General features: G+C 35.4%; 1 protein-coding gene across 1 annotated transcript; it reads right to left on the reverse strand.

Annotated features, from left to right (window-relative positions):
• Positions 1-907: 907 nt before the first annotated feature.
• LOC128198843 (uncharacterized) lies at positions 908-11,385 on the reverse strand. Its single transcript, XM_052886160.1, has 3 exons — positions 11,272-11,385; positions 10,803-10,953; positions 908-2,461 (listed from the first exon to the last, which is right to left on the reverse strand). The coding sequence occupies exons 2-3, from the start codon at positions 10,818-10,820 to the stop codon at positions 1,184-1,186; spliced, it is 1,296 nt and encodes a 431-aa protein (XP_052742120.1). The 5' UTR covers positions 10,821-10,953; positions 11,272-11,385; the 3' UTR covers positions 908-1,183.
• Between the last annotated feature and the right edge of the window lie 346 nt (positions 11,386-11,731).

Consider the following 11,731-nt stretch of genomic DNA (forward strand, 5'->3'; position numbering starts at 1 on the left):
TCATTTTGAGAAGAGACTCGTGTTTAACAATGAGCTTAAATGGGGTGTTGATACCCAATATTAAATATTCTGAACATTGGATTTACATCATACAGATAAGTACAGTCATGCACACGGAATCAAACCCACTCATAAGCTCATAGCTATAAAAGATAAAAAAAAAGGGTTACTTAACTGATAAAGTGCTCATATTTTATTGAAATCCAGCTCATTGCTGACTAAGGTTTAACTAGTTATTACCGTAAAAAAAGACGTTTGAAAATCGATTTTGCATACCTGCACGAAGTGTGGAAACTTATATAATATTCATGTAGATTTTTTGCAAAATATCTGATAGAGTGACCTTTGTGTTTCAATACCTGATAAATTGGTCAACAGGTAAGCTAAATGTTAGATACCAATAGACTATTATATACGTAGTACGAATTTATTGAATACTAGCTGAGGCCCACGACTTTGTCTTCGGGAAAATCGATGAAAGCTTTCATCCCCAATTTCACCCCCTTCTAATAATATTTTCACATGTTTTATATGAGTAAAAAAAAGTATGGTCCACTAATCGTTGTACAAATAACTCATGATTTAAATTAAAAAACAACTTTTTATAATTTTGTAAAATCTTGACTGACATTATTTTCAGTAATGTTCTGGTAGTACAAATACTAATTTTTACAAATGTAGTAAAAATATAGTATCTTTGTGTAAGGTGCCAATCGGTTTTTATATACGTAATACGAATTGATTGAATATTGAAGTTGAAATTGCTATACCTGTGTTTGTTTGCATAAATAAGGAGATTATACAACCCTCAAGAAAGCTACATGCATTTAAGTTCATATCGCCTCTTATAGCTTATATCCGTTATATAATTCTGATAATGGATAGCAATAAAGTAATACCAACTTCATAAATGGCGTCTCTACCACATGACGTGTTTTATTTTAATTAACAATAACGTAATATTAACATTAATTTTTATTGACAACAATGCAGATTAAAATACTGACCTCACGACTAATAACAATTATAATTAAATAACATTTAACTTAAAATATAATAATGAGTATTTACATGAAATCAACAAAATTGTATAACATTATTTTAAAGATGAACTTACAAGTTTAACTCAGACTATATTATTTGTAAATCCTTAGTTTACTTTAAATATTTTGCACTTTTTCGTCTAATGTTGTGAATGCTTTTCTATTTTTGGCGCTCGTTTGTGATGGCCAAATGTGATACCACCTGCAGCGGTATGGTAGAGCTGATTCGGCAAGAAACCACGTTCGTAATGCCTTGGGATCACAGGCGTTTGTGATAAGAATCGAGCACTCGACAACGCTTCGTATGCGGCTAATGGATCCTTAGTAAATCCTCGCTTCATATACTCTATTTGAACACTAGATGGAATGTATGAATCTAATAAAGATGTTGGACGCCTTTTAAATGTAACGTATGATTCACTTGGTCTTGGAGTTAAAGCATTTGATACAAAACCTCCTGATGCGTAGACTGGTTTCGATATAGGACGATATTCTGGCAAAGCTTTGGGAATGTGAGATAGATGTGGTGGTGGTGCCTTTATGAGAAGAGAGCTTGGGTGAGGCAGTTCAAATTGAGGTCTGTAATCTTCTCTAATAGGTGCACGAGAGTTGTAGTATCGAGGAAAATCTGGACCTTGTTTTGATGGAATTTCAGTGTGACTAGAATACTGTTTCTGTATATTCAATTCGTTTCCTTGTACTTCATCGACAGAATTTGTTTCCGTATACTGTGGACTTTGGTAATAACCCTTTGGTGGTGGTGCGGATATGGCAGTGGAATATTGGACAACAGGTACTTGGTAAGTGAAAACTGGTGTCGCAGTTGGTGGCGCTGGTGCAATCGTTGGTTGAGCTTGACTTACGTAAATAACTGGTGAAGTGTACGGTTGTACGTATGGCTTTCCAGTTGGAGTTACATACGTTGGTACTTCAATGTAATTAGTTTGTTGTTCTTCTTGTTGCTGATATACTGGTACTCTTGCTGCAGCGGGTGCCGCTATCTGTACTTCATTCTGCTGATGTGCTACTTGCTCTGTAGGCTCGTTATAGTATTGGGGAACTAAGTATATTTGCATCGGCACATTTGACAAGTAACCTAGCATTGCTTGCTGCGCTGGTGGTCCATATTGAGGTTTTGGCGCCCTTTCTGGTTGTTCGGTTACATCGTATTGTTGGACGTATCGCGGTTGCTGTGCCTGTTGTGCTGGACCCTCAAAGTAATGAAGAAAACCGTTTTTTATGAAATCAAGTGGTGGCGAGGCAGGAGCTGAGCCAGCGCTCGGACCTTGGGCTCGACTGTCTGGTTTATCATAGTCCTTTTGCTTTTCATTTCTTAAGTTATCTTCTTCTATGTCTTGCAGTTCGATCTTTTTCTCAGCGCCCGCTGCTACTACGACCAACAGAATACTGAACGTAATCTGGAAATGAAAAAAAAATATTGTATTAGTTAATGATCTTCAACAGCGTATATTTATTGGCCCACAACAGGCCCACAACTCCCTCAGTATATGAGAGGAAAATAGAGCTTAGACTCACAACCATGTTGTTTGCAATATAAGTTGATTGACGTAGGGTCATGGTTGTCCCTGTAACAATCACTATCATATTATATGACGGCCTCCGTGGCTCAGTGGTATGCACGGTGGATATACAAGACGGAGGTCCTGGGTTTGATCCCCGGCTGGGCAGATTGAGATTTTCTTAATTTGTCCAGGTCTGGCTGGTGGGAGGCTTCGGCCGTGGTAGTTACCACCCTACCAGCTAAGACGTACCGCCAAGCGATTTAGCGTTCCGGTACGATGCCGTGTAAAAACCGAAAGGGGTGTGGATTTTCATCCTCCTCCTAACAAGTTAGCCCGCTTCCATCTTAGACTGCATCATCACTTACTATCAGGTGAGGTTGTAGTCAAGGGCTAACTTGTAAAGAATAAAAAAAAAATATCCATGATAATGGCCAAGACTGACGGTTTAAGATGATCTCCGAGATACGTTGGTGTCATATTACCCATTCCTAAATGCAGGTTGCTGCAAGTTACAACTGATAAGTCTTAGAAAGAAGGAAAACTCAATATTTCATAACCCAACATAATTGTTTTATCGCGACTAGTTGCCTTGTCTGGTGATTGAACGGCTGGCTCATTTTTTGCAGATAAGATCAGCCTGGCAGAAATGCAGCTAGTATTCTGATCATCATTCCGTGATTTGTATCGTTATTAGGATTAGTTAGCTTAAGTTCCTTGGTGTATTCTTTCTCAATAAAAAAGAACCTAACGTCTCGATGATTCGAAACCGCATACTTTAACCACTTGACCAACGAAGCAAGTATTTAATACCTTCCTTAAACGTGGACGTCCGTTAATGGTCACTGCACTTTGTCGCAAAAGCCGGCTAAAGGAGGTGTGGCCAGCACAGACGAGTTTCTTATAGTAAACAGGTGAATGGCAAAAAATATACTAAAGCCTAAGATGAAACCGGTCGCTGCAGCGGCAGGCACTTGGAAAAGGGAGCGCGCCAGCTTTTACTCTCAATTTATGTGGTTATCTAATTGCATTCCACTTTCCGGTGGATAGGTATTTTCATGTGGTTTCCTTAATTAACCACCGTTGCATTATACTTCACAATGTTTGTGCCACCAAATTACACATCCAAACTCTATGAAGTTGTAACTATTCGGACTACTACTACATTTTCCTTATTTTTATTCTGTTTATTTAAATTGTTTTTATATTATAGTTTATTTATATTAATACACAATTCCTTTCAAATGTCATCAATAGTCGCTGTTAGAAATTTCCTATAGATTTGTTTCCTTTTCCTCCATTCTATTCTCTATTTTCTTTATAGTATATAACTCTTTATAATTACAAAAGTGGTATAACCCTAATTAAGTGGCACAAAATTCCCAATTTGCTATTTCCACTAAATAATAAAAGATATCAAATAAATCAAGGATAAATTTTCAAAATAATATTATTTTTTGCGAATGTGAGTGCGATTTATGAACTATTTTACTAGTGCGAAGCTACATTATCAACCATACTACGGGAACGAGAACTACGCACGCGAAACCGCGTGGCGTCCGCTGGCAGAGTAACTCAAAAATAAATAGCTCTTGTCATAGTCACATCTCACGGAAGACAATGAAATTTAAAACATGCAAATCCACTATGTAACAGATTGATATTATGTGAAATAAATAAAAGAGTCCATTCGTTATGAAACCACCTTTTGTTTTCGAAGTTTCACAACGATGCTATTCAAGCGAAGAGTATTCTGTGAATATAGGTATTATGCGTATTCTTATGACAATGTTTAGTTATAAATTACGATAAAAACTTACTTTTATGAATCATAAATAAGATAAGTATAAAAATTAATTTATTACATAATATACCTAACGTGCGAATACCCCAACATTAATAAAAATTATATTAAATTAACTTAATTTTTAACAAATTAACTAAGCGAGAAGTTATATACCTAGTAAGAATACCTAGTCGTTATTCTCTTCATCAAACACGCTAAGATAACCTTACCTAGTTTTCCATATGTCCAACTCTAAGTCTTGTAAAATAAATGCAAAATCTTAATAAAACCTCGCTACGCTGGACTCAGTTCGTGCTTTGTGCCGGCGATACTAAAGACGTTAGGCAAAGAGTACCCAAAATTTGCAATGGATTTGTGTATACCTTGCACAGTATCTACATACCGGCGTTCCTTATGTAAATATCCTACAATATTTCTGGTAAAAAAATTAGATTTAGCCCTTTTGAGTCCGGCTCCTCAATCGTGGAGTTATTTTTGATTGGTTGCAGACTACTAAGTACTTATCGTTGCATTCGGAAGTACAAGTGTAGAGAGCTTTGTATGGAATCAATACTAATATTTAAATTTAATGAAATTACTAAATAAAAGTATTCCTTGTAGTTATGGTGACCTCCTCAACAGTTATTACGAATATATGTATAACCAATCATTATATAAAGTCCAAAAAGTAGCTTCCACGTTACTTTGTGCCTGTCAAAAGTTTTTTACCGACTGCCACAAGACCCGCAATAAAATTGCGACAGATTTTTTAAGGAATCTGATATTTGTTACCCAGAATTGAAACAAAGCCTTGGTGTATGTTATCTACGAAAGTTTACACAAAAAAGTTATCATATTATGCATACCTCCCAAAAACCACAAAATTCAAGAACTACTTACTGCATTATCTCAAGTCAGTATTATTATGCAACTGCACCAAAGAAATACTGAAAATGAAATTGTCTTTCTTTGTTCAGCAGCTTCAGAAATAACTCCACGCAATATATAACTAACGGAAAAAAGTAGCATGTGGTTGTGCTGTGAGTAAGTATCTTACGACGATTCTTGAGGTAATATACCATCAACTTTATCACAATTAACAAATAATATCAAGAGTAATTACCGTGTCCATCCGTCAAATTATAACAAGGTCTTAAAGGTCGTAAGACAAAAATTTGTTGTGCCTTTCTGTATGTTTAGCTTTACAGATTACGAAATATTTTCAAAAATATTTTCCCACGCGTACTTAAAAGATTATAACTAAAGAGATAAAGATATTTATTTAAATGTCAAAACTTTGTTTCTAATTACGCAATGAGAAAAGCTTATCAGTTTTGTACTTAATTTAGATTCTTCATTAAAATAAGAATAAGGTTTTGTTCCAATTAGTAGCAGTGATGCAAAGTGAGCCGTGATGGCCCAGTGGATATGACCTCTGCCTCCGATTCCGGAAGGTGTGGGTTCCAATCCGGTCTGGGGCACGCACCTCCAACTTTTCAGTTGTGTGCATTTTAAGAAATTAAATATCACGTGTCTCAAACGGTGAAAGAAAAATATCGTGGGGAAACCTGCATACCAGATAATTTTCTTAATTCTCTGCGTGTGTGAGTCATCCAATCCGCATTAGGCCAGCGTGGTGGACTATTGGCTTAACCCCTTTCATTCTGAGAGGAGACTCGAGCTCAGCAGCGTGCCAAATATGGGTTGATAATAATAATAAAATAGTGATTAAATGACTACTATAGAACCAGAGGAAACAATACAGAAAGATTTGTCTGGACTCTAATCTTTCCAATATTTACGTATGTATCTGAGGCATGGATTATCAAATCAGCTGATCGGCATCGCATAGACGCCTCCGAGATGTGGTGCTGGAGAAGAATGCTCCGTATTCCGTGGACAGTGCAAAGGACCAATGCATCGGTGTTGAAACAACTCAACATCTCAAACAGATTTTCCACTATCTTTCTTCAGAGGATCCTCGAGTTAGAGAAGGAGATAACTTAGAGAAACTTGTTATCACTGGCAAAGTGGGAGGAACTGATGCGTTGGTCAGATCAAATCAGCACCATTTCACCCGAACCCATACCCTCCGGAACCGGAGGCAGAGGTTATATCTACTGGGCTATCATGGCTTATCACTGGGCTATCACGGCTATATACCTAAATATATAAAAACTGCCATTTAATCATAATAGTTGTGAAATAGTCCAAACCTACTCAGAACTATTATTGAAATTGATGCCATCGGTATAAATGATATACCTATTAGTAAATAACGCCTGCGTAGGTGCACTCATAGACTAGACGATTATTTACAGCCATGTTAAACTAACCATAATGCAGAGATATTTGTAAATCGATTACATAATACTTAAACATAAAAGGGTCATTTTCATAAGCTTATATTGGGTTTTTTTATGTGGAATTCGATATTATAGCAAATTAGGATCTGCAATTTTACCTTATTAAGGAACAAGCATAGAAATCTATGGGGTCAAGTCTTTGCAATCAACAAAAATTAAACCTACTAGTAGTGGGTTAAAATAAGTGCTTTATGTTCTGGTGGTTAAGATAATATTTTAAGTTTAGATACTTCTAAAATCGGAACAGATACAATAAGCAACTGGACTTAATTGCTTAAAAAAAAGGATAAACCTGGCTGAGTTTGTTGTGGGCTCTTCTCGGACCAAGGCGCGTTTCGAACCCTCGTAACTTTAACTTTAAGTTTTCGAATAATTATTATCACCACTATCTTAAGTTTAATATTATTACCTGACGTTTCGAAAGAGCTTGTAAACTAAGCCTATTTGAAATAAATGAATTTTGACTTTGACTTTGACTTTGCCTTTGCTCATTGTTATACCTTTAACGAAAAATGTCGTAGGACACACTTGCATAACCATATCATAACATAACATAACATAACCAACAAGAACAATGACCTATACCCAAATACCATACATGTTAAGTTTCAGGTTTCTGTCACTTCCCCCGAAACCATAACCTCAAAATATAGCGGTGCTTCTTAGTAGCAGTACTACGAGTGTATGAAAACTGATAGTTACATGCTGAAACTTTAGTTACGTCCATTTATACAGCTTCATAAACAAGTACACGCAGCGCGAGACCTATTTTGTACCGATGCTCGTAAGCTAATGAAGTCATTAACAATCCATAAGAGGAAGAAACATTTTTCGTTACCAAACCGGAAATCACGAAGTAAATGTATAAGCTTTTATAAAAATTATACTTGTTGAAAAAGTTATAAGTTTCCTAGATAAACTAGATAATATACAAACCGTACTTCTGACCTACAGTTAAAAGAAAGTAGTCAAGAGGACTGTTAAAACAACCTAAAAATCACTTCAATTTCAACTAAGTTGTCTACATAAAAGGTATCAAGATTTCAAGACTATAAATGACATAGTTTTATAAATAAAATACATATATTCACCATTATATCAAGGTTTATGATGTAAAAGATATTTGACAATCATTATGAAATTGTTCCACTTGATATGCGAAATATGTTAATATTTGCCAGAATGCGAATATGTGTTTCGCCATTGAATTTAATAAAATCACTATAGTGTTCTTAATTCCATAATTCTTCTTAGTTGTTCATCATCATCATTATCAACCCATATTCGGCTCACTGCTGAGCTCGAGTCTCCTCTCAGAATGAGAGGGGTTAGGCCAATAGTCCACCACGCTGGCCCAATGCGTATTGGCAGACTTCACACACGCAGAGAATTGAGAAAATTCTCTGGTATGTAGGTTTCCTCGCAATGTTTTCCTTTACCGTTTGAAACACGTGATATTTAATTACTTAAAATGAACACAACTGAAAAGTAGGAGGTGCATGCCCCGGACCGGATTCGAACCCACACCCTCCGGAATCGGAGGCAGAGGTCATATTCACTGGGCTATCACGGATTAGTTGTTACTGTTATTGAAATGAACGTTAGCCATGTTTGTGCATGTTTTTTGGACTTGGATATAGTTTTTTGGAGATAATCTCATACCTATTCAACTTGGGGAAAAGATGTAATAAGCATTTGAAATTTTAATAATTATAACTTTCAATTGAGTTGCTGCTTTGTTTTGAGGATAGATTTTACGAAGATAATCTAATATATTTAATTTGGGAATATGTTTGTAGCTATCTAAACAAGCAAATAAAATTTATTTGCTTCTCAGGCTTTTGCAACTGAGTCAAAATTAAATAAATTATTAATTTCTATGCTAATACGAGAATAAATGCGAAATGTTAACGATTAGGTTAATTAAATATTTCTACTCAGATTTGGGATGTGTTAGATATTTATGTACGAGTAAGATCTTGGAAAAATTTCTGAATGAAATGCATTTGGTCAATGAGGTACCTATGTTTACAAAAAAGTAACAAAGGTATGAGCTTTGTTTGTTTGTTTGTTTCTTCTAGCTTGTATTCAGAAATAAAATGACAAAAATATTTAAACTACCGATGTCGCTTGACAATTTTTGGAAATATGGATTTATTGACGACCTCCGTGGCGCAGTGGTATGCGCGGTGGATATACAAGACGGAGGTCCTGGGTTCGATCCCCGGCTGGGCAGATTGAGATTTTCTTAATTTGTCTAGGTCTGGCTGGTGGGAGGCTTCGGCCGTGGCTAGTTACCACCTTACCGGCTAAGACGTACCGCCAAGCGATTTAGCGTTCCGGTACGATGCCGTGTAGAAACCGAAAGGGGTGTAGATTTTCATCCTCCTCCTAACAAGTTAGCCCACTTCCATCTTAGACTGCATCATCACTTACCATCAGATGAGATAAAAGAAAATATTGTAAAGAATAAAAAAAAATGTATTTGTAAGATTATGATGAGACAGTCATCTCATATGTACCTACTACCTACTCGTAATAATATTTCCATATTCTAGGTCTCAGCATCCTGATGCATAAGGCGGCAAATTCTATTGAAAATAAATAGCTCATTCGCATTTATAACTTTGCTCAGAATAAAAAACAATCTAAGAACGTAAATGGGAACGGGATATACCCTATCAAAATCGGACTACTCAACGTACATAAACGTACGTAAATTATGTAAAATTTCTGGTTTTTGTGGTACGACAGCAAACGAATTTATTTTTGGCTAGTCGGTCAGATTTCAACCACAGAACTAGAAACTTGTTTAAATGTAGGTCACACATAAATTGCCTTTTGCAAAATTAAAGTGTACGTAAGTATTACAATTTTAAATTTTAACTTGCATTCATAAAAATACTTGCGGACGCCCGCGACTTCGTCCGCGTGGAATTCACTTTTTCACAAACCCCGTGGGAACCATGGATTTTTCCGAGATGAAAAGTAGCCTATGTGTTGATACAGAGTAAAATGTGTTGATACAGAGTGTACAAGTACAAATCTATTACCATTTAAGATGTCAGCCAAATCGCTTTAGTAGCCTCAGCGTAAAGGAGAAACAAACATACACACTTAAAACAAACTTTCGCCTTTATAATATCAGTGTGAATATGTTGATATATTCACACTATTATTAATTTATTAATTTAATAAATATTTTAAATACATAATTATGATCTAGGGTAATTTATATAATTTAAGTTAAAGGGAATTAAGATTTCGTGTTTCATATAATCACTAGAGCAATGTGTGGACCAAGTCTTTATATGTCAATTTTAATGTATATACTGAAAGCGAATACTGTAGGTACTTAGAGATCTGCACCATTATGTAGACGATATCCTTTGGACCCGTAGGTACTCAGCGGTTAGGTTCCTCGTATCTGGTTCTTATTAGTTACTCACTGCAATAATATGGAATGTCTCTTAAGCTACCGTTTTCCCTGCCACCTATAATATGGGTATCGCGCGTAAATGGTAAAAATGGTAAACCATCGCGTATCGGCTGCGTCATCGCTTACCGTTTTTGCAATGCAAATCCGATTGCAATGAATCGCTAGCCTATATCTCACTAAAAAAATTCTAGAATCAATTCACAACACCACTGCAATACTATCATATCCATTCAAAGGTTTTCGCTTAAATAATTACTTGCGTATCCATCTCTAAAGAACGTCTATTACTAACCAGGTATATTGTGTTTAAAAATTTAATCTATTGGTGGTAATAATAGTCGAAAACTTAAAACTAAAGTTATGAGGGTTCCAAACGCGCCTTGGTCCGAGAAGAGCCCACAACAAACTCAGCCAAGGTTGAACTAAAATATCAGTAGTATAAAGTTTTTATTTTAATAAACTTAGATAAATTATTGTTTTTATAATTATTGTCAGTCTATAGAAGAGGTAATTCTAGAAAAAAAGGCGCGTTGTTTTTAAAAATAATTAAGTTATTGATTTCGTTTAACCTTATTTTGCAGAAAAATTATTTAAGTAACACTAAATTCTTCGTAAATACTGTTGAAATTAATACAAAAAAATGCTTACCTTCAATGATACCATCATGATAGCTAATCAAGCACTCCACAAAAGCTTTGAGTTCGTCGCACTTCAATCACTGTAGGCACGGGAGCAGTCACCGCATATTTACTTGCACCATATATTTACACCCGTCTGGCCAAGCGAAGCCGTAGAAACCCTATAATTTGAACAAACCATCATTAAAATCATTTTCTACTATTGACTAGGCACATTAATTGGTTTACAGACATGAAATAATTAATTACTGTCTATATAGTTTATTTATTAAGGAATTAAAAAATTATAATAGGCTGAACAAATTATGACCTAAATTTAGAAGAATTAAGGTCTAAAAAAATAATATGCTCTATTCATTTATGGATTAAATTTTTTTTAATTAAAACATAAACAAAACAAAAACAAAAGATATAATAGACTGAACAGGTAGAGAATAGACGTTAGTCCGATGGCAGTGAAATTAAAAAAAATAGATTACTTTTTTTTCTGAATGAAAGGCAAAGGATCGCGCGTTCGTACGCTCGCCCGTGAGATACAAAAGTGGACGCGCGTATCACTTGTTCAGTTGTTAAATACACTACTCTACATATCGACTTACGAAAGGCGTAGGACATACGCAAGTTTTACAATATAAATATTATATTCCACAAATATGGTACAGTTTAATAATATAATTGTATATTTATTGTATAATTTAAATCATTGAATTGCAAAAATACACAATTATTTTTCAATATATATCTAGGCATAGTATCCCACCAACCCGCAGGTTTCCTCACGATATTTTTTATTCACCGTTTGAGACACGGGGACCCTTAATCGTCCAATGATAAGTGTAGATGTGATTTAAGTTGACACTATGCCTAGAAAATTTTATGTAATGTTCCCTTTAGTGTATTCACCTGGGTAGGAAACATACTTCCGGAGGAAAATCTAGA

This window comes from Bicyclus anynana, chromosome 16, assembly GCF_947172395.1.
Source record: "Bicyclus anynana chromosome 16, ilBicAnyn1.1, whole genome shotgun sequence".
NCBI classification, from domain to species: Eukaryota; Metazoa; Arthropoda; class Insecta; order Lepidoptera; family Nymphalidae; genus Bicyclus; species Bicyclus anynana.